At 38.8% G+C, this 23,942-nt stretch overlaps 2 protein-coding genes across 3 annotated transcripts in view; one reads left to right on the top strand and one right to left on the bottom strand.

Annotated features, from left to right (window-relative positions):
* Positions 1-463: 463 nt before the first annotated feature.
* On the top strand, positions 464-7,950 carry LOC138033266 (protein cereblon-like). Its single transcript, XM_068881033.1, has 6 exons — positions 464-615; positions 2,783-2,929; positions 4,346-4,401; positions 4,526-4,605; positions 6,661-6,806; positions 7,298-7,950. Exons 1-6 carry the CDS (start codon positions 516-518, stop codon positions 7,339-7,341), a joined length of 573 nt encoding a protein of 190 aa, XP_068737134.1. The 5' UTR covers positions 464-515; the 3' UTR covers positions 7,342-7,950.
* The window catches only part of LOC138033264 (uncharacterized), a 17,062-nt gene continuing 947 nt past the window's right edge, over positions 7,828-23,942 (bottom strand). Inside the window, exons 3-12 of one of the 2 annotated variants that reach the window (XM_068881029.1) lie at positions 23,569-23,630; positions 20,899-20,956; positions 19,033-19,153; positions 18,394-18,482; positions 17,790-17,863; positions 15,185-15,769; positions 14,907-15,083; positions 13,348-13,413; positions 12,840-12,932; positions 7,828-8,954 (exon numbers count right to left, since the gene is read on the bottom strand). In XM_068881029.1, coding sequence (XP_068737130.1) covers positions 8,901-8,954; positions 12,840-12,932; positions 13,348-13,413; positions 14,907-15,083; positions 15,185-15,769; positions 17,790-17,863; positions 18,394-18,482; positions 19,033-19,153; positions 20,899-20,956; positions 23,569-23,630 — 1,379 coding nt within the window. In that variant the 3' untranslated portion in view covers positions 7,828-8,900. The remainder of the gene's footprint in view (positions 8,955-12,839; positions 12,933-13,347; positions 13,414-14,906; positions 15,084-15,184; positions 15,770-17,789; positions 17,864-18,393; positions 18,483-19,032; positions 19,154-20,898; positions 20,957-23,568; positions 23,631-23,942) is intronic. The other variant, XM_068881030.1, reaches the window with a different exon arrangement.

Here is a 23,942-nt window from a genome sequence, read left to right as displayed (position 1 = left end):
TAAAACAAGGCAAGAATTGCTTAAACGGGATTTAAAGCAAATTAAAATCTAGCTGACTAGTTATTTTCCATTTTTGTTCTTGATTTGAAATCGTCTTGACGGTGACAAAGATTTGAGATTCGCGGATGTATACTCGTTCTGGTTGAATCGGTTGGCTACAAAAGCTTGCGAATGCCAAGTCACTGTATCAAAACAATGATTTATCTGGAGATTTTCATGACCGATTCGCTGACACAGTAACCGAATACTTACATGATCACACTTGATCAAGCCACAAGACTTCGTCTTCCAGGGCCAGTTGTTGATTTCAGAGGAAAATGGACGATTTCTTTGTAGTTTGCTTGTCATTTCATTTTTGGTGTTAAAACACGACTTCAGAGAGTTTTTAAAATAGCGATTTGAGAGGAGTGAATGAAGTTTGGCCTCGTTTTCACGTCATTCGAAATCTGCCTCACTTTCGCGTTTTACCCATCACTCACTCCCCAACGCGTTCGCTCTTCTGCAACCGAAGAAATATGAACGTTTTCTCTCACCAAAGCCTCTTTCTGATTATTTTGGCAAACGTCACCTTAAAAAATGCTAATTCAACAAACGTGGATGTTCAACAAATTTCAGGTATCCTCTGAGTTTCGTTGTTCATCGTCCTTAGTAAATTTAGCGGAAGAAATTGGGCATGCATATCTGGTACTGTCCAGTGTGATCTCATCGAAAGAAGTGTAATATTTTGTTTTGGATAAGCATCGGCGCTTAATTGCTTATCCAGACGAGGGACAGACATGTTATGCGTGTCCAATCGTGTTTATCAGTGCGTCAAACGGTATTACGTCCTTTCTTGAGAATTTAACGTAAATTAATCTTTCAAGAATTCTTGCAACTTCCTGAAAATCCCTTGCAAATTGAAATTTATTCATTGATTACTTTCCGTTAGATTTTAAATCCTGCCTTTCATATGCCATCTTTCGAAAGTTGTTTCACGTTTTCTCAGTATAGTTTCCCTTTTAACACCTTTTGAGATGATGTTGACTTATATCTTAGTAAATAATTTGTGGCCATTTAATTTCTTGTGTAGCATTTTACATCTTCATCTTCGTCCTTAAACGTGATCTTTCATAAAATTCCTATTTCACAGGATTGTCTTGGTGTCTTTCTGGGTAATATAGATTAAAGTATTTGCAAAGAAAAATAGTAAAATTGGTTTGCGTATGCCAATCTCAGAAATATAGTTAGGTGGGACTTACTCTGTCTTTTTGTGACGGCCTGTTGACAGCAACTGTGACAGTGAGAAAAACCATTCCTCTTCTCTTCAAAAGGTTCTGTGGCAAACATCTCAGAGGCACATTGTAAAGAGTGTTGAATTCCAAACATAAGCTGTTTTTTTACCACAAAGAATCTTCATATGTTTTTACTGAAATATTGACATCAACTTAAAATTGAAGTGCCTTTAAGTTAATTAGTCATTAACCAACTTCAATCTCTGATTGCGTTGTTTTATTGGCTTGTTCTCTGTTGTTTTTTCACTTCACTTAATTTGAATACCCTCCACCTGCTTCCTTTATGTTGCTTATTAACCAATGGTGAAGTCTGTAACCTTTGGTTTTGGCCTTCTGAGTTAAACAAATATGTGATATTTGACCCTTGATTTTTCACTTCATAGTCTTTCTGGTGAATGTCCCAGAAAACAAAAATGTTTAACTAAACAAGTCATTTTTGCCTTTCTGTTCACAAGTTCTGGTTTGAATTGCCTCTTCACCTATACTTAATTACCCAGCCCTTTAATTAATTAAACCCTTTCAGGCCCGAGGGGTTCCCCATTGACGAGTAAAATCGTCTGGCGTTAGACAGAGTAAAATCTATAAGTGCCATTTGGCACTATCGGGCCTGAAAGGGTTAAACAGGGACATAGTTTTTGGATGCGGTTAGCTTAACCCTTTCAGGCCCGAGGGGTTCCCCATTGACGAGTAAAATCGTCTGGCGTTAGACAGAGTAAAATCTATAAGTGCCATTTGGCACTATCGGGCCTGAAAGGGTTAAACAGGGACATAGTTTTTGGATGCGGTTAGCTTAACCCTTTCAGGCCCGAGGGGTTCCCCATTGACGAGTAAAATCGTCTGGCGTTAGACAGAGTAAAATCTATAAGTGCCATTTGGCACTATCGGGCCTGAAAGGGTTAAAGAGGAGTTGGATATCAATCTTTCTTTGATTGGAAACCCTGCTGCATTTCTAATGTGAATGCAACTCGGGTTGTTGTTGCATTGTTGTTATTATTATTATTATTATTATTATTATTATTATTATTATTATTATTATTATTAACCATCAAATTCAAGTGAGAGTGCACTCTTCACTGCTTTAACCCTGGATCTCCTATAGCAATGCAAATTTGCCAGCCCTAAAGATCTGTTTAACCCTCCAATGGTAAGTGAAATTGCCTGTCAATAGACAGAGAAAAATCTGTAAGTGTTAATCAGTAGGATAAGGGTTAATTAATGACATCATTTGTTGCTCCGATTGAACTCAATTGCCTTGCTTGATTCTGGATCCTGTGGGTGAGTTTAGTCCTGAGAAGGGCTATTACAGTATTGTCTTTGAAGGACATTTAACAATGTGAGTGGAAGTCACCTTGGGTTGTTTAAACATCAGTCAACAACAAAAGCTCTTTTCAGGAATACATTTTATAATACCTGAAGAATCAAATTCCATCAAGGTATTTCAAACACAAGTTCAAACAATTTTTGATTGAACTCTATGAAATACATATTTTTTCCCTTCCTTGAAATCATAGATTCCCTGCTTTGCAGAAGGTGTGGCCATGATATAGCAGAAGGCTCAAAGCTTGAAAACAGGGCTAGTAAACTTGCTCTACGACAGAGAAATGACACAGTACTTGGTGTTCAACAGTGCTTGATTCAGCTCTTCAAAAACCCTCATGGTATTTCACTATCAGCTGATTACTGCGTTTTCTTTATCACTTTTGTATGTACATTCACTTCAATAATAATAACTTAGCATTATCATGGCACTTTGAATTATTGTGGATGTGTTGAATGTTGTCTCTGCTGCCTGGAACTAGGTTTCCTTGTTATTTATTACCGGTGGAAGAGGGCTAGGTGGCAGATGCTATGCCCACCAAAGGCAGTTTTTTTCTAATGTAAGACTTGAGAATTGGTTGTTTGCATTACTCAAGCTGCAACCCTAAAAAATTGGGGATTGGTATTTTAGGGGGTACTAAAAGATTAGCAGACTTACTTTTCTTACCTGGTAGCAAAAAAAAAAAGTTAAAATTATTAAATTTAACTGGGATGAAAAAATTACCTGCAACAGCTACGACACCAGGCATGCAAATTCATTTTGGCTTCTATTATGTATAATAGCAGCAATTTTCTGTTTTTTGAATCAAGGCTAAACGTTTTTTTACTGTCTTACTTTTGAGGTTATCAACTCCTTATGATTATCTGTTGCATTATTTAGGGAGAAAAGTAAAAGCTACACCATAAGCAATTACTGGTTCTGTCATAAATAGGCAATGCTCGTGTAAACATTCTTGATATCTGTTATGTTAATTGCATGGGTCTGAGGGCAATTAAGGACTAATTTCACACATATTTTCAACGTTTTTACAAGGTTGCCCTTTGAAAATATATTTGAAAGAAATCCTTAATTTGCACAAGGGCACAAGGTGATTAGATGTTTATCACATAAAGTGGCAAACAACATGCTCCTATTTGGTTAAAGTTCAACTCAATAATTGTTGCTGTCAACAGAAATAGTGCTTAAAATGTATTTTACATGTGGATTTAAAAAAAGTTAATAGTTTAATCTGGAAGAAGATTCTTTTGTAACTTCGCTTTCTCTGGATAAGCAACTGTTAACCAGTCAGGATCAAGTATTCATGCCCTCGTGATTAAGGAAAAATGCCCTCCGTCTCAGCCAATCAGCATTCAGTAATTTTGCCCCGTATGTGATAACTAAGATTAGTATATTCTAAAACAGTGGATAGCGTTCAAAGTGCGCTTGATTGGCTGCTCAAACTCCGGACATCCTTTGTTATTCACCTCCGAGCAACTTGCCTTGGATTTGTGCCCGAAAATAATGAGTTAAAATAATCTTTTTGTGCTATTTTATCTCACTGTTTTAGTATGTACTAAAATAACTATTCACCTCAGTGTCGGTGCTTAGTGGTGGATATTTATCCAACTTGTGTTTTTTATCAGGGTACCCAAGTTTATTGGCTTTCCTTTTAAGTCATTAGACTAACTACTTTTGTGGTTGTAATGGCAAAATTCTTAAATATTAAATAAACAAACAAACAAATGAATAAATAAATGAGGTTTTCTCTGTCTCTCAGGTCAACATTTTGAACTAATAACAGTGACTTCAGCCAATATCATGTCGCATGGTGAGGTAGGCCACATCTGAAACAGGGCCTTGATGTGATTTTTAGGTTTGTGGTCTCAATTTTGATGTTTTAAGAGCTTAACATCTCAATAATCTTTGCAATTAAATTGCATTGGTTTTTGTTCTGTAGGCGGTTGAGGAACACTCATGGTTTCCAGGATATGCTTGGCGCATAGCTGTTTGTCCACAATGTGGAGCACACATGGGATGGTAAGCAGTTCGATGCAATTTGCTGGAGCATGCAACAAGGACTGCCTGCTGGGGTGCCAGTTGTAGTCAGTGGTTTTATCATGTTGATCCCTCGTGCTTGTGTATTGAAGGGAGTATTTTTGGCCTTGTACATTTGCCAGCCATTGGAGCTAACAGCAAACCTTCAGAAGTCTCATCTCTTGATTTCTCACAGTGTTGTCTCCTGAAACTTCTTTAGGGTTGCATGCAATGTTTCAAATACGGTATCTTTTAGGGGTCAAAAATGCCCGGGCCACACCCAACTTGGTCTCCTTTAGGGTTTTAATTCAAAATTTCTGATGAACATCCTTGCCCCTTTGTGTGCAAAGTTCCCCCACCCCACCCACGGGGCAGATAGTATGTTCGTTTTGGTGTTGGAATAGAGACTGAAACAAAAGAGATTAAAAATAATAATAATAATAATAATAATAATAATAATAATAATAATAATAATAACAATAATAACAACAACTTCATTTAAGTGTCAATGGGTTTAGCACAAGAGCACTAAATCAAATTTTAGTTTTTGTGGAGAGGGGAAAACCAGATTACCCGGAGAAAAACCTCTCAGAGCAAGGAGGAGAACCAACAACATCAACCCACATATGACACAGAGTCTGGGAATCAAAACCCGGGCCTCGTTGCTCAGAGCTGGGTGCTCTCACCACTGCGCCGCCCCTGCTCCCCTCATTTCCACTGGCTATTTTGTCAATGACTGGACAAAATCGATATCCCGAGGCACCCAACGTCAATTTTCAGAAAATATCTGTTCGGACGATTTGAGATCTAGAATTTTCGGAACATTTGTTGTAAATTTCTTGCTTGCCTGCCTCTCCTACGATTTTCGAACATCTGAAAAATGGTATAATTGCCCATTGTTAACAGATTTTTACCCTAAAAAGGTCACCTAGAATTTTCGGGAGCCTTTTTTTCTGGCTGAAATTTTCGAAAATTTAAAGATACGTTTTGATCCCTATAATTGTCGGATCACTGAAAATCCGAACATATGAAAAATTCTTAGGCGTTAAAAATATGCCTATATCTAACGTTTAAATACTAAAGTACATTTAACAATGCTATGTTTGAGCAGAGTAAGTAGCTACTCTACTAACTCTGGTGTGAGTGGTTTTGAACTATATTCTCGTTGGGTGCCCCTGAATATCATTTTGTAACATTTTAAACCGCGAAAACTTAAGACAGCTTTCAAACCACTAAAAACACTGGGTCATGCTTTCAAAAAACCTAAGGACTGGCCGACAAAATAACAGTTGAAAGGAATTATTGTATAAGAATGTGAATGTCGGCTCCGTGGTGAACTTGAACAACATGCTGAAACCACTGGCCACGACATACACACAAATTATGTGAGCATTTTGTAAACAGGCGTGAAATCCAAGGACAAAAGGCTTTTTCGAGAGTCGTTCCATTCATTCCTGGACAAGAACTCTGTTAATGAAAGAGCACCCTTCCCAAGGGTTTACGCATCACTTGTTTCCTCCCTTAGGAGCAACGAACAGTGACGTCTTTTGCTATATATTTGCATTCATTAACTTGCAGAGTACATTCAACTGAAGAAGACCGCAGAAGGCGGTGAAAATTTACTTTTAACATTTTTAGATCTGTTTTAAACCCCCTTCTTAGAACTCTAATAATGAACACGGATCGCTCCAACAGTTTTATTGTTCAGTGCCCACTAATGTTTGGGTCGTTGCCTGTAGTAATTTCTCTCCCTCCTTGAGGCCTGGAATAGCACTAATCAAGTCACTAATTGTCAGCAAGTACAAGATGTCAAACCATCCAATCACCCTATGTAATGGAATCCAGGAGGGCTACAGATTCCAGATCCCAGCCCGTGGATCCTAGATTCCAAATTCATGGATTCCATCAAATCCTAGATTCCATTGAAACCTGTGGATTCTGGATTCCGGATTCCATGCTCTGGATTCTGGATTCCAAAGCCTAACACTTTGTTAGATTATCAGGCGAATCTAACATCATAATGAAGTATTAAAATGTTTGGTCTTCCGTGTTGGTTAGGGCATTTGAAGATCCTCGCCAAAGTGACCAACAGGATAATAAAAACCAAAGGCAACATTCTCATGATCATATGAAGGAAGATGACAGCGTGAAAAAACCCTACAAATTTGTGGGCCTGATCTACCCAAACTTAATACAAGAACACTGTAAGTAGAAAGTGTAAATGAATGTTGTCCTTAGTAGCCTGTATGCGAATACAGGTCGGTCCGCCCCACAGTATTCTGGCGACCCTTAAATAATAGTAGACAACACATTCTTTTCATCAAGTGAAGCTACGATCCTCGCAGTCATGAACGCAATTTTAGCAATTTCGTAGAGAAGCCTGAAAAATTCAGGACTTCAACACTAAAATTGGGCCCATAATTGCGAGGATCATAGCTTCACTTGATTTCATATCCGCACTTCAATACATGATTCATTTCATGTATCATTTCATTCGTTGATACATGCTTTTCAGTTATTTTAAGACCCCAAGTGGTTCGATCCGCGACGTCCCGTACGATGATCCGATGTACCACCAACTGAGCCAATCTCAGTGTTTGCAAAACTTGGTCTACCAATCATTGAGCGAGCCATTGTCTTTACTATTCTATTCCTTGTAACCTACAGAAAACATTTCCCTCTCTGTATCTTACAGATGCTGACTCCTTGATAATCACACCCAGAGCCTACAGAAGCTAATCAAGATCAAACATAGAATGTTGTGTTCTGAAGACTTCCGCGCTTCAACGCCATTTGGAATTCTGCTATCTATATGTGCATTTGACATTTTAAGATCTAATTTATCACCTCCAAGAAGGATTAATTGGTGTTATTGGTTGGTTCATTGTTGTCAAGATTGACTCTTAACGGATTTGTGCGATGTTAGTTGTGTAGAAACAGCTAGCTTGCTGAGGTCTCTGCTCTATAGCTTGCGCGGGTGAGAAGCTTTCCTTCACGGAGAAGCTCAGAAGAGACTTTTAGCTCAGCGGCTGCTCCAAAGTCTCTTCGGAGGTCTTCGTTCCCGCAGGAATGCTTGATATCTAGCAGAACTAAAAAAGCACAAAACGAATGTTAAAGCCGCGTAAAGCAAAAACTTTTAAGTAAGTCCAGGGAAAGATAAACCTCCGCGGGTTTGAGCAGAACGCGTACAAAGCAACTGTGCTAACGGACACATTGTAAAGCACGTTGAAACAAAGTTTCTTGCATTTTATTCAGTTTAAAACGTTGATTTTTTTAAAACTAGTTCTCGTGATTTTGGTGTAGAAGCGTTGATTTTCGAATATTTGTAGAAAAATAACCATTGATAAATAATGCGTCTTGTTTCATTTGGAGAAGATGACCTTTTTCATAAATGGTTGCCCACCTTCCCATTCTTTTGTATTTATTTTAATTAGACCTACTGCCCTCATTTTGAAACAAATATTATTTTCAAATTTGCCTGTCGTAGCGAGGCTAGAAAGGCTTATTAGCATTAAAACAAAAGAATATTTTATTAGGCTGCCATAATGAAAGAGGTCTATTAGATTACTACTGTTATTGCACATACGTTCTGCGCATCTCGAGATACTCGGATTTCCTATCGGCGGTGCTTATTAATACAGGGATATTTTTGCGCGGTTCAAAACTATGCGGAGAAAGCAGAACTCAGCAGGTGCTCTTGGTATCAAAAAATAAAATTGGGATAACCATTATTCAGAGATAATTAAGCTTCAATTTGGAAAAGAACACTATACATTGCTTTGTATATTAAAGCTTTTTACAAGTACTGTTGATTAATTATGCGTGGTTACCTCCAGATTTGTTTTTTTTTTCTACTTTATTAACACTTGTTAAGATCTGCTTTTCGCGCATAAGCATAAACCGGGCAAAAATACCTTAGCGTCCTTAAGAAACAGTGTATCAGTCTACAGTAGGCCCATTCCGAGTTGCTGTTTGCCTCTGGTTCAAAACGAGTCTTGGTGCTAAACCATTCACATGATAATGAATTTGATTTGCATGAAAATACACCACTCGTTTCCATTTGAATGGTTGTGCACCAGGAATCGCTTTGGAGCCGAGGCATACAGCAATTCGAAAATGGCCTCATATGACGGCCATAATCTGCGCGTAACAGGAGTTGAATTTATGGCCTCCCGGTCCTCCACCATTAAGCACACGAGACTAGCGAAAGCAGCGCCATTTAAGTACGTTCAGTGGGCAGAATCCAGTTGCAACCGCTTCAAATGCAATGTACGACTTGCAGTTTCTTTCTCTGAGCGTCAACTTCTGTCTAATGCGTCAACGAAAGCCTCAGCCCATTCCTTAAGACTTGCCTGTGAGAAAACAATGAAAACATATTGATATTTTTCTCTTGTAATAAACAACCGCGTCTCGACATCTTTCGCACGGCCAGCCCTTCTAAAATAGTTCTAAGATAGGACTGATCACGGCATTTTTGCTCGAGTTTTGATGACGGCCGTGTCAATCAAAACGTCAGTTCAGAATTCAATTTGCGGTTATTCCATCTTGTTCACTGGGTACAATAGAGCGACTTTCATGACCTTGAGAAACGTAAAAACAGAACGTAAACAAAAATGCAAAACATTTAATTGGCCTATCGAACAAAAACAAAAGACCGCGAATTTTCATTGGCTTAGTGAAAGCAGTTGCAAACAACGTCATCTCTCCATGGAACTTTCTGGAAAGTTTCGCTTTGACATCATTTGAAATGCAGTAATGTGATTGGACAATCGAACTGTTTACTGTTCATATTAGGAGTTTCCTTGGCGGGAATAAGGAGAAGCTTTGTTTTAATCTTGCCAAACGTTGGTCCGTGAAACAAATTGAGAACACTTTTTTCAAAGTCATACGAAAGTCGCTTTATACGAAAGAGAGAAACGATCCTCGCTTTTATCTGGACAGTTGTCTCTTTTAGACATCTGAGAATATCAGGTGCCTTCAATGGGATTCGAACCTCTGCGATGCTGGTGCGATGCTCTAACAACCGAGCAATGAAGCAACACAATATGCTATTTCCGAGTTCATGTCTGCCTCCTCTTCAAAGCGAGTCTAGGTGCGAAGGTTTTGTGATGGTAATCAGGTCTACTTTACATATGAATGAAAACTAATTTTAATAAGAAAAACTTCGCACTTAGACTCGCACTGAAGGCAGACATGAACTCGGAAATGGCCTATTGGGAGCAGGTCAGTTTGAATGGGCCCATGTGTTCTGGTGAAAAGGCTTCGATGTATATATTTGAAGTCCGGCCTGTAGACAAAAGAGAGAAATGATCCTCGCGCTCATCTCATGCCCCGTTCACACCAAACCTTAACCATTTTTCAAAGTGTTTTTTTTTTTTGTGTCATGTATACTGATTTTAGTCGACTACAAATTTAGCACAGATGAAAGCATGTATTGAAACTCACTCGAATCTCATGTTTAACCCAGTCGCAGATTTTTTTGTGACTGATTTTCATTTTATTAAACCCAGGTTAATTAAACATGTTTTATTGGTGTGAATGGGGTATTAGTTACGTGAAACGGTAAACGGCAGGCTCTTTCTCATCAAGTCTTCATTATACTTCTCTGTAAACCTGTTTATGTTTGAGAGAATAAACTGTCTGTCTGTCTGTCTATAAAAGCATGAAAATTCTCTTATTCTAACTTGTCTCTCTCTTTGGTATGAGCTGCGCCATTGCGCAGTTTTCAAATGACTGTCGAAAGTATATTACGCGACTGCAATTGCTACGTTTAGTGATTGGTTTAAAAATCTCGTGCCAGTTTATCAACCAATGAAAAGGAAAAGCAAAACCAATCGCGACTTTCACGCGCGAATTTTCCCGCGCTTTGAGCAAGTTACATGGAATTGCTACGAATTTGGATTGGTTCATTGCGCTGTTTGCGCCTGCTGTGATTGGTCGAGGTAATTACTTTGGTATTAGTTTTTTAACGACATTCGACTGAAAACCGCTCTAACCGTTGCTAACATGCAAGAAATAAAACTCATCAAAGCAGTTTCTTTGATTTTTTGTAACTAAACGCAAATTTCAACCTGACGTTTGCCATGAACGCTACTTGCTTAATCTCTCTCTCGGATTGGAAAGTGAGTCGTTGTCTGATCATGCGTTAAGTCACCAGAAATACACCCACAAAAAGTTTAAGGGCTTTCTAGAAACGGACGGCTTTAATTCCCGAGAGGTTATTGGGGAGTTAAAACAAAGACGACGGTTACGGCAACGACAACGCCACGAAGTAAAAACATGATTGGTTTAAAAGGGAAAAATACTGGCACGAATTTCCGTGCATTTCTTTGCCGTTGTCCACAAAAACAAGAACGTAAAAACACCAAATTTTAGGGTTTTGACGACAACGTGAGCAGATAACAATGAACCATTCATTTTCTATTTTTACTTTAAAACCGTATCCATCCAGTTACAGGACCTGAGTTCGCCCGCATAGTAAAATAGAGAGCTTTGGATTCTAGGACGCGCAGTGAGCGCGCGCAAACCAGCGTCATTTTGGAGGAAAAAACGCGATACCGTCGTCATTCTAGTTCGAGGTTTTGCACAAATGCCGTCGTGTCAAAGCGAGTCAACAACACGATAGCAGTTTTGGCATTTTTCGATCAGCAAAAAGGCTCAGTTACCAGCAATAAGAATAACTGAGCAACCTATATTGCTGACAAAGAGTAAGATTAATCGACCGGGTTATAAATCTTCTCAGTATTTTCGCTAAAAAAGGGCAGTCAAATCTCGTACTCGTTCTCGTCCTCGTCCTAGAATCTAAAGCTCTCTAATGTGAACAAGACGGAATAATTGCGAAATACTTGCGATAGCGCTAAATTATATTTTGGAGTGACGTTTTTATTAACGTTGCCATCGTGGTTGTTTAAATTCCGTATTCTTCAGCTTGCTGCGGTTTTCTCTTCTCCTTGAAAACCAACATTTGATCCGATTTGAATTGCTCCAATAGACCTTATTCGCTTGTATATTTTGTTTTCCTAACACAGATCAAGTGTGATACTCTAAGTCTGGAGATCTAATCCTCTGTATTGTTAGTTTGAACTTTGAAAAGCTTCTTTCACTAATAGACCAATTTCGATATATTAAAATTCAGTCCTAACTGAACAAAAGGCATGTCCCGAGGCTCTGGGAAGATAAATATTAGGATTTGTATGAGTTTATTCCCCACAGCCTCGAGATGATGCCTTTTGTCTTGGATTGAATTTTAGGGTGCGTTCGATTGACCGTATACATGGAATATAAGTTAGAAATCCTTCGTTTTTACGGAGATTCACATTAACATTGTCAAATATCTGCTAAAATGCTATTTTAAACATATTTTTATTATCCTTGCTGTTTTGAAACGCGCCAAACATACCGTTGTAATCATCACTCCACGTATTCTTATTCCGGAATAGGGTCAATCAAACGCGCCCTTAATATATCGAAATTGCATTATTCTCAGACTGGGAGGGTTAGGCCAGCGGAGCTTAAAAGCATGCGCAAGTGACAAGGTATCTTGAGGAAAGGCCGTTTCCTTTGGTCAGGTGGTCACATGATCAAAGGAAATGGAGGGCTCTGGGGACGAGAGTGCTTAAAAGCAGATAAAGTTCTAGCAGGAACTATTTCATGAGGTGGTCAGTTCCAGATTCTAATTGTTCTTGAAAAAAAACCCCGAATATCTGGCTCGAGTTGCTCGAGGCATGGTTAGCCCTAACCAGCGTTAAATACCACAGAAACTTCTAGGTTTTGATACCTCTTAACCAACGGTTAGCGCTAACCAGGTTTCGCGCAACTGGGCCACTGAAGGCTAAGATACCTGATTGGGGTTGCTGGTAACATAATTGATATCTTCTGGTGTTCCTAATATTACTAAAGCGTGTAATTAACCTAGGGAAACAACAGTTGATAAGATTATTGTGAAATTTGTAGAACTGAACGGATCAGATTAAACCATTTAATCTGATCCGTTCAGTTCTACAAATTTCAGGCAATGGCCTGTGTTCAAGCCGAGTGTCCCAACCGAGCGACTTTACAAGGTCTGACGTAATATACATGAATTAAAAAGAGTTCGTGCGAGCATGAAAATGTCCAACTTGAAAGTAACACACTTAATTGAATATTGTCGCATGATCTAACTTGGGAAAACAAAATTCGCAATCGAACAAGGTCTTTTGGGCGCTATATGAACTGATAGCACTGAATGAAAAAAATACCTTTGACCAGTTTATGGAGTCATCTATTTTTTTATAAATGTACTTCATATCTTCGTCGCTAAAGACCTGGGAGCTGATTTCGGATGCCAGTGGCTGGAAAAAATAAATCAATTACTTTATTATCAGTGCTCTTTTTATAGGAGGTTTTCATGTGACGTCATCACCGCCATGTTGGTGGCCGAAAACAAAAGATCTCTCATTAGCTTCTTTTGTTCGTCCACCAGAAGTCGTACATTTCTCTATTGTTAATGGCGACTATTGATGTTGCTTGAAAACGTCCTGTTCTCAATAGACCATTTTACAATTCTATAGGAAATAGTTAGCATTACAACAACATGTTTTACTTAAGAAAAGCAATGAGGTTTGGTCAACTCCAGCCTCGCTTTTATACAAAGGCCTGGTAACTGAGCACAGAACTTTGGGCGCAGAATAAATTGACCGCAAAATTACGAGAATTTCAAAGTGAGAAAGATGTGAATAGGCGATGTTACCAGAAAACCTTTCCTACCATGATTTTATTCTTTTGCAACAGCGAAACTTCACGAACAATTTTCATAAGAATAGAAGCCAGAACCTGCGCAAAAAAGAACAAAAATGTCATGTAAAGGAGAATGAATTGATTACTTTTGTTTTTGTTAAAGGTTTGTCAGTCTGTGACAGAGAGTCATCGGATACCTAAAGTTAAATTCTGTTTGGAAAGACCAAGCTTACTGAATTCTGCGACTCGTGTTAAAACTTTCTTATCGTGGATAAATTAAATTCCTTTTGTTTCTTCATAGTTCGTATAATTGTATTAACTATGTATTTTTAACACGTTTGATGTTTTTTTATGAAAAAAAGACAATGCTGAGACACAGAATTAGCTCGTGAACTTCACGCGCAGAAAAACAAAGTGCGCAAACTCTTACGATTTTTGACATTTAAGACTATCCCATATTGCGTGCGCAATGGCAGCTGAATGCGTGATTTTGACCGCACGCTTCTGAAATGCACGCAAGTTCTTCAAGGCAAGTTTTTATCCAAGTGAGAGCACGTGGGAACGCAGTGCACGTTACTCGTAAAAGAAAACTTGACTTAAACTTCTAGCTCATTTCCCCATCGGATGCAAACACCCGGAGCTCTATCAGTTCAATGCTGCACACATCCCGTCGTTTAGGTTCATTACTTAAACTTTCCCTTAGGATATGACCAGGAAAAATTCAATCGATTTCAAACGCATCGAACGACAAGTTCCCACTGCGCTGCGAAATTCCTTACATGTTGGCTCAGTATTGTTTACACCAACAAATGAGAAGAAGTTTCCTTGAAGGCCAAAAGGCGAAGTTTTTAGGAATAAAACCCATCAGTAACTATGCTTTTTCCTTGTTTCATAAAACCTCCACTCCATATCATATCATATCATATCATATCATATCATAACATATCGTATCTTTATTTACCCGCAGATTTTAGAAGAGCTTGATGTAGCTGGTAACCACAGGCAGAGCACAACACCAGGAACTCCATGCCCTACTCTTTGCAAATAATGTGTGGGTACTTTTACGTCCCACAGGAAAGGGTTGTTGAGACAGTTTATCGTCCATATCCGAGAAGTCTAGACAGTGTAACCATTTGCGGGTGTAATTACAGAGGCAGCACTTTCTCTTCAGTATTTTAAGACCCTGACAGGAGCCCATCCTGGAGCGTGCAACTTCCATACAGCGTCTGTGAAACGGCGTTTTCACAAGTAGGTTTATTTTTAGACTAGCCCTTCCCGCGAATTAGGTCAAAAAACAAAGTCAGTTACGGTTCGGTGACCCTATGACGTCAGCTCAATTTCTTGTAATTGGTCATCGGGATGATCGGGTCCTGTGGGAGTCTCATTAGTGGGAAATTCAATCTAAAAATAACCTTACTTGTGAAAACGCCGTTGCACAAGTATAGTTAAGTTGCATGCTCCGGGTGATGGGCTCCTGACCCTGAGTGTTGGTCCGGCCGAAGTCGAACCCACGACCTACCGCATAGCATCGCCGTGCTCAACCCCAAGAACCCAAGAGGTTACAGGTATTTCTAACACAGTTTTCTAACCTTTAGATTTGACGACGCTAAATCACTTGGGGCGGTCTCCATGACACCATACTCAGCTGGCTTCAATAAAAGTGTCGACACAAGGCCTCTTGAGACAAACAGTCCGAGAAAGAGCACGGCACTAATTTGCTTGGTTACTTGGACCAGTTCTCCTCGAGCCCCAAAGGTTATATTCTCCTAAAAAATGTAATACGACGGCAAAAAGTTGGTTTTGCGTAATACTAACTGTAAACACTTGAAAAGAAATCTTGTAGCCCTTGGCAATCAAATTTCGTCACCTCTTCCACTTGCCATAGATAGTCCTGTGGTAACAGGACACCCACTTGTGTCATCTCCCACAAGACACCTTCCCTGGTAGCACTGAGAAGTCCATTGGAAGGATTAATTTGGACAATATTGTCAACAAGATTCTCAACAATTGATGAAAGTTCTCGAATTGCCGCTTGAGATTCCTGTGATAGTCTCTGAAAAACTCCAGGATTTTTTATTTTTAGATCAAGGCCATCCTCTTGGGTTGCATCTTGAAGTATGGCGTAAATAGCACCATCGCGATCAAGATAGTGCTTGCTATGGAGTTCGTCGATAGCTTGGTTTATAACACCGTTGAGCTGTGCCATCGCTTCAAGCCTTTTCTCTTGACGTTTCTTTAACAAGGATATAAGTATAAAGCAAGCCCAAGACGCATAGCCATAATGCCGCAACTTTCTTGCTCCCCTGGGACCAGGAAAAGGGTATGGTGCTACCGGATTGCTCCTTACAACTTGACCAATAAAGCCTCCAGTATTAACAGATGCATGAGGTTTAGGCCTCGGCTCTGGAACTCGCTCCGTTGGTCTGACAGGAGTAGCAACACCCCTTCGTATCTATAATGATGTACAGACAATCAATACCAAGGTCATGCTCAACATGCTCTGTTGGGATGAAAAAAGAACTTAACAATAATTATTCCTTGTACGCGTCGTGTTGGATATGAGATGGGTAAGGGTCTAGAGTTGGCTATAACCAGTCTCATATCGAGCAAGCACGAACGGAATAATTGTTTCATTAAATTTTCATTAAATTCTGAACGCTTGGACAATGAAAAATTAAACTCAAACTTTATTGAATTATTTTGTTTTGCTTTTACAAGACGACCGGAATCAGTTTCCATATTAGGTGTAAGGCATAGAAGCAACCAATGATGTAATGTACAATTATTGCTGGAGCTAATGAAATATCATGGTAGCTAGCCTACGAGCAAGCTCTCTTACGGGGTGCGGGAGGGCAGGGAGGAGAGATGAACAGGACTTCCAGGTATCTCCGTAGCGGACTTTCAATGACATTTTACAGCATCCACAATAATCGCTAGGACTTTCAGCATTTGGTTTCCTTCCTAAACAAAGTTCCTTCGGAGTGTTGTTCGCCTTGCGGTCCCGAGAAAATCCTTGCAAGATGTTTATTTTCATTTGGTTCATATTTCCGGTAAGATCTGATTGGTCTGATTTTGACAGTTCAACGGGGGTAGCTCTCTCTCTCCTCCCCACCCGCATCCCGCGAGAAAGTTGCTCGCAAGCTAAGATAAGATCATGGCCACGATGACGTAACGTAAAAACCACCTGTATGCGCTGATAACCGAGAAATGAGTGAACCAATCAGAAGCTAGAATTGCAATAGTTCAACAAAGAAAATTAAACTTGATTTCTAAATGAAAGCCATAAAAGACAAATTTAAGAAGATCATTAAACTAGTCAACAATAGATGGGCTTAGGTGTTGGTTGTTTTGAAATACATCTAAACTCAAATATTTTTCATCGATAAACAAATCTTTCCACCAAAGGAAAGAAATGGAAAGGAACTTAAATTTTATTTAAGTGTCTAGTCTTTAAGCGCTGGACCACCAATTCGGTGCGAACACTGTAAACTGAAATCAACAACGCAAATCAAATCATTTTTTTTAGCGTGGAGAAGCCTGAAAATTTCAGGCCCCAGTTGTTCAAATGATGGATAGCGCTATCCGCCGGATAAATCACTATCCACTGGATAACTCAATCGGTTTTGCTAGTGTTTATCCGCTGGATAGTGATTTATCCGGTGAATAGCGCTATCCATCGTTTGAACAACTGGGGCCAGGACTTCAATGTGGTTTGAACCCGTTACCACGCGATACAGGTGCGACGCTCTAACCAACTGAGCTATGAAGCCAGCGAGGATCATAGCTTCACTTGATTTCATATCCGCAGTTCAATACACGATTCATTTTATATATCATTTCATCGTTGATTCATTCACCTCGGGAAAATTAGAACCCACAAATGACCAGCTCCCAACGTCAGTGGCTTCATAGCTCAGTTGGTTAGAGCGTCGCACCAGTATCACGAGGTCACGGGTTTAAACCCCTTTGAAGTAGTGGATTTTACAGGCTTCTCAAACCATTTGCTAAAATTGCGTTCACAACTGCGAGGATCATAGCTTCACTTGGTACCACTACTGCTACTACCTGAGAAAAATGTAATTTTTACAAGCAGATATTCCAAATGTGACCAACGATTATTTATAACATTCTTGAGACAAACATTTTACTTATGCAACATGACTCCACCTAAGTAAGTACTTTATCTACTCCAATAGGCGCCTCTCTTGAATAACCGCCGCGGTCCCAATGCGGCGCTTACTGGAGGAATTTCGTGAAATTAGAAAAAACAAAAACACTAAAAAGTAACTCTAACACAGCATGGGGACTTTCTTTGCATCAAAACCGCACTTTTTTGCAGATATGTCCAGAAATGCCCCAAATTAGATGCACCTCTTGAGGCCTGAAAAATTAAATAAGCGCCGCAGCGCTTATTTGAGTAAATACGGAATTGATTCTCGGTTGACTGGTCTTGCTCATTAATAACTATTTACCACTGTTCTTGTTAAAGGTTTTCGCTGAGCAGAAACTGGTTCAGTTGGTCTGGAGACAGGAGGTTGAGGATCAACTGCAATCAAAAGCAATAATAATCATTTGTTTCTACGTAGAACAGTTATTAATGAATAAGAGATTCACATAAAGCCGATTTTTTACACCTGGCATTAGTTCATGCCTGTTTAGTTTCAAAATACAACAGTTTTGTTCCAAGAAATAATCGATTAGAAACACCATTATGATAGCTGCAAATATATATTTAGAATCCATGATAAGAACGATTGCTAGCACTTAAATACTCCTACTCCATAGATAAGCTTTACAATCTGTTGCTTTTCATAAGACTACTTACAGTTGTGGAACAAATCAACTAATGTGTGAGATGAAACTATGTTACTCTTGAACAAAACAACGTGGAACTACTATGAAACAAAATAAATATGAATAAAAACAACTGTATACCCTACATGTACTATCTGGTTTTTGCATTTACTACTGAGGATGGATACAACAGTAAGAAAATTCGTTTCAAAAATAAATTTGCTAAAAACGACTTGTGCAAAAGATTTTAATGTCAAACAGCATTCAAAAAAATAAACTTACTTCTCTGCGTCTGACTGGTAAATGGTGTCATTTCTCGATGACCAATCTGTTCAATCTCCAATGGTTTGAATGCAGAAGAGCTGTTGACACTTACATCATAACAAACAAAAGTGGGTTAATTAACTTGTAAAACAGCAGGCAACTTGTCACCTGAAGTTCTGTGTCACTACAGTTTTAAAGACAAAATATTGGGAACCCTTCATCTCGTGGGCAGGTGGGATTGGGGGGGGGGGGGTGGACAGACCATGCAAGACAAGAGCTTTTAAGGGGAGAGTCCAAAATATAAAGTGAAGGGGAGGGCTCAGGTGAGATTCAGAGGCAAAAAAGCATGAAAATTTCGATAAACGATACAAAGTGGCTCTTTTGGTATAATAATTACAGTTTTCTTCACACTGTTATTTAAGGGTAAAGTAAAACTAAGGGAAAATCTTAAGTGATATTTAATGGTTTTATTTCAATCTAGTTCTACAAACTGGTGTTGAAGTTGTGGAAACAGGGAAGAGGGCATTGTGACTCTTATCAAAATCAGTATGTTAATAATAAAATTATTATTATGTGCATTTCAGGGCACCTCTCCTCCAAGGTTTAAAATATAAGATCTATGACTGATCAATTAAGTTCTTGTGCTGTAAAACATACTTGTTATGAGCAGGCTTTTCTGTTGTTTGTAATCCAGGTGCAGTTGAGGATGACATCATCTGTTGTAGCATCATCTGCTGCATTTGCATATTCTGTGACATCATCATCATCATCATCATCTCTGTAAATAAACCATACAATTTTAATATTATTGTTATTTAGATCAAAATATCATGACCTTGAAGTGAGCTCAATAACTTGGTTTAGAGCTGAGGTTTTTTAATTTAAAAATACCCCTATTTGGTATACCATGCCTAAAATAGGATGTCGTTTTCTCAATTTTTTTCTTAGTACGGATGATTTTAGTACTTATAAGGAAAATACTGTTAGCTTGAAATATGCTCGAGACTTGAACTGGAGTTACAAAGATGACATTGATTGTCTCCTCCTTTTTTTGTACCACCGGTACGCTTATCGTTGGATACGCTGTTAGTAATACACGCCATTGGTATGGGTAGTTTACTGGGCATATGGGTTAGTACTTTAGTACCAATGACTAAGAATAAAAGCAAAAGGCTCCTAAAATAGGCAGCATTTGCTATTTGGGTGTAACGTAGCTCATGCATTTTCCTGTGTGTGCAGCTTCAACCTTATTTTTGTCCACATTTGGGCATAAAATTGGTGTCCTAAAAGAGTTGCAAGTTACATGCTTCAAGGTCATATGTATCTGAATTGGCTGTAGAAAACTTGAGCAGAACAGAAGTTTCATTTTAACAGAATTGAGAAACTGTGAAGATCCAAGTCCATTCCAACGAAGCTTAAAGTTAACCTGTTCCAAACAACCTGCCTTTCCATTCTGCTATATGGTTGTGACTCAGAGGTTCAAAGATAAACTGAACAGCTTCACAACAAGCTGCTACCGGATAATGCTTGGCGTCAAGAGACTAGATTTCATACGGAATGAGGACCTATTAAGGCAGGTCAAGCAGAAGCCTCTGATCCTAGAAATACATCGACGTCATCTGAAATTTCTAGGTCACATCTTGAGGAAACCAACTGACGAGCCTATCAACAAATATGCCTTCTACCAACCTCGGCATGGAAAGCGTAAACCTGGCAGGCCAAAAACAATGTTCCACCAGTACATTGCCAAGGTGATAAACAGCGAGCACCCACCACTACCAGAGGAAATTCGATGGTTGGCGCAGGATAGGAACATTGGAGGAAAATCATGGCCAACTGCCTCGCAGCCAGCTGAGTGAGTGAGTGAGTGAGTATTGAGATCATGGTACTCCTTAAGAAAAAAGTTTAATGTTGCCACCCATCTCATGACACAACCAGATGATATAATTATGAGGAAAATCTGGTAGGAAATATGAGCGTGTATCAAGAAAATCTGTTTCAATCAAGAATTTGTCTTCAATTGTTTCCTTCATTTGTCAAATTATCTTTGAGAGATATTTTATAATTTAGCCATTTTACAGGTTTCCATGGCCTCATGTAAACACTCAGGAAAGTTGGGAGAATTCTCGACAGTTATGCAAACCTTCGACTGCGTCTTGGGTTTGGGATAACTGGCACGAATTCTACCAAGCGCTTATTAATTTTTGTCCCAAATTGCAGTTGAAATCAAGTGATTACTTACTAACAATTCAAAAAGCAGAAGCAATGCATGCGAATAATGCAATCACGCAAAAATTGCACCAGGAATTGCATTGTCCAAACCTCGCATTTGATTGGCTTTCTCTGACTTTGTTTGCTCATTGACCAATCAGAATGCTTCTTTTTGAAAAGAATTACCTCTTTTCTACACTACGCTACCTGAAAACTGCATTTCTCTAAGCCAATCAGACTGGACAATGAATTATTTTTTGCATGTATATTATTAATGATATAAAGGGTCAGTAAAATGACTATCTTCTTTACCTCTTGTATGATCCTCATTTCTATTGAATGTTGGTTTTTTCTGACGCTGTCTCTCCTCCTTACATGTAAAAAAACAGATCAATATTAAGGACGGTGCCTACTAATTCAAAGGTATTTTTGCGCAGTTTACTGAATATGCGGGAAAAGCAGATGTTAACAAGTGTTATTGAAATCCAAAACAAAAATTGGGGGTAACCATGCATTTTTCGAAGATAATTAATCAACAAAAAATTATATTTGTAAAATGCTTTAAAATACAAAGCAATGTATGGCGTTCTTTTCCAAGTTGCAGCTTAATTATCTCTGAAAAATGCATAGTTACCCCCAATAAATCTTTTTGGATACCAAGAGAACTTACTAAGTTCTGCTTTCTCTGCATAGTTTTGAACCGCGCAAAAATATCCCTGTATTAATAAGCACCGCCAATAGGAAATCTGAGTATCTTGAGATGCGCAGAACGTATGCACAATAACAATAGTAGGCACTGTCCTTAAATGAACATAATGGAAAAAAGTAGTGCAAAGTTAGGGTAAAAAGGGCGCAGAAAGTGTTGGGTTCTAAGCAGAGAAGGTAAACTGGTGGTTTAATGATAGGAAGTTACTTAACAATTATTCCACGATCGCACATTGGATATGAGATGGTAAATTGATAGCCAACGAGGCACGTAGTGCCGAGTTGGCTATAACCAGTCTCATATCCAACAAGCGCAAATGCAATAATTATTATTGTTTTCTAAAATTTGGAAGTATGAAATACAAGCGAAAAAAGCGAGAAATTCTGAGCGAAATCGAGAAAACTTGATGAAGATGCGATGTTGTGTAATACCTTGTGGTTAGACAGACCACTTTTCGCGTACTATACTTCTAAACGTCAGAATTGATCCAAACTTTCCACAAAAAAAGGTTTTTTTCCTTTTTGGCTTTATTCAAAGAGAAATTTCGCTTTCTGGCAAAAAAAAAATTAGTTTAGCAATGCTTAACGCAATCATCTACCATACAAGGTTAAAGTAAGGTATATGAGCTGATAACAGAGATTGAGTGAACCAATCAGAGCACGCAAAATGCATTATCCGAGGTTGAGAATTTAATAATGTAAATTACTCCTGTAATAACTTTTGACCTGACCCTAGTTGTTCAAAGGGTGGATAGCATTATCCACCTTTTGAACAACCAAGGCCTGCATTGTAAAATGGTACCCTTGCTTAATGAGTGATACATTGTATTTTCCACCAAGCTCATAGTAAACTTCCAATCTTGTTCTCAGGGTCTCTCTTGGTACAGGAAGGGAAGAAGAGCGATCCTCGAAACGAGGTTGAAACTTCCTCAATTCCCCCAATAAAAAACCCTACAACAACTTGATTTCTGTAGCTTCCACACTCCCCAGTGTGTGTCAGTTTCTTCAGTATAAGATTGCTCTCAAGGCTTTCGAGAAGGTACATTGTAGCCACTTACTAAAACAATTACTTGACCTTTAAAATACCCAGATAAGACTCACACTATGACAAGGGCTTATTTGTATGGATTTACTCGTCCTTAACCTTTAACCTATCAATAGTCACATTTACTGATTTCTCTCTGTCTAATGCCAGATGAATTTCCCCCGGTCAACGAGGAACCCATAAGGCGTGAAAAGATTATGAAGAAGAGTATTGGTGGCAGTCGCTGTTGTAGTAAAGTTAATCTGGTTCAAATTTTTTCTCTGTTTAAAATTTTTCAAACCAGTTCAATTTTGATTTTTCTTTGTCTAATATTCATTATCATAATCTGAAACTGGTTTAAAAACAAATGAACCACAACATACACACCTAAGTAACTGAAATAAGAGCATTACATGCAGAGTCATTTTGGGTTGAATGGTCACTGACTGGTAGCAAAGGCTGCCAAGTTTTCTTTTTGCATTTTGACTTTTGTACCTGCCTTATGTTAACCCTGTGTATGAGACAGTATCATTAAGTATTACAGTGTATAAATGGCATGGTACTCTGTGAATATAGTCAATAAAATTACGGTACTGTGATTACAACCACCTCAATTATTGTAATAATTGAATGAAGAGGTTAGTTTCTAAAGAAACTATGGTAAAGGTAAAGTCTCTTTTTTTAACATCGATGGTTGCTTCAGTTACAAAACTGGTACCAATGGAAGCCGAAGGTGGGCCCTTTACCCACCTCCCTCTGTCATTACTCCATTTTAAGGGAATTTAAAGCTATAGCTACACGAATCAGAGGAAAGTCACTAACCAACTGAGCTACGCCTGCTGCGTCAGTGGGGAGGGATTTGGTTTTATCAAATGAGTTGATAAAGGTAAATTCCCAGGGGGAAGGGATACTCGTCATCTCCCTTTGGGGTGTAAATTTTGAATTTTTGTCTCACTTAGTGTGTTCTGGGCAAAACGCCATCATACGTAGCAATGGATGTCTCGTTTAGGGTTGCACATGAAGAAATATAAAAACGTGTACTTAATGTGTTTTAAATAGGGTCTCTTTTAAGGGTCAAAAAAGCCTGGGCCATGCCCAGATTGGTCTCCTTTAGGGATTTAGTTTAAAATTCCGATGGGCATCCCCACCCTTTCAAAGGCAAAGTCCCCTCAAGGCAGGGGATGTGGGGAGGGGAATTGACTACCATGAGAGAGATTTGTGGGCTGATGTTTTCACCTTAATGGTCAACCTACCTTGACTCTTTCAAGAAGTTTTTGACTCTTCAGAGTTTCAGCTTCTAGCCTTTCCTGGATTCCTAAGAATACATCATTAAAGCAGAGTTACAAAGTAAAGATACATTTCTGAACAATTATGTGGAGAGTTTCGCAACGGCAAATAACAAAAAAAACTTGATGATCTTTGCAATGTATCTTCCATTGTTTTGACTCTTTCTGCACACACAGATGGGAGCCACGCAGGTGATATGAAGACCCCCCATACACTCGACCCCATTCTCCTAGATGTGTGTGAGAAAAACATTTTCCATTTCATTTGTTCCTCATCCAGCAGAAAAACACACTTGATGGAAGAAAAAAAAGTCTAAAATACCTTGAAAAAAAGCTTTATT

The sequence above is a fragment of the Montipora capricornis genome, chromosome 14 (assembly GCF_036669925.1).
Source record: "Montipora capricornis isolate CH-2021 chromosome 14, ASM3666992v2, whole genome shotgun sequence".
Classification (NCBI taxonomy): domain Eukaryota; kingdom Metazoa; phylum Cnidaria; class Anthozoa; order Scleractinia; family Acroporidae; genus Montipora; species Montipora capricornis.
Note: the sequence above shows the minus strand (reverse complement) of the source record. Positions and strands in the feature narration are given on the sequence as shown.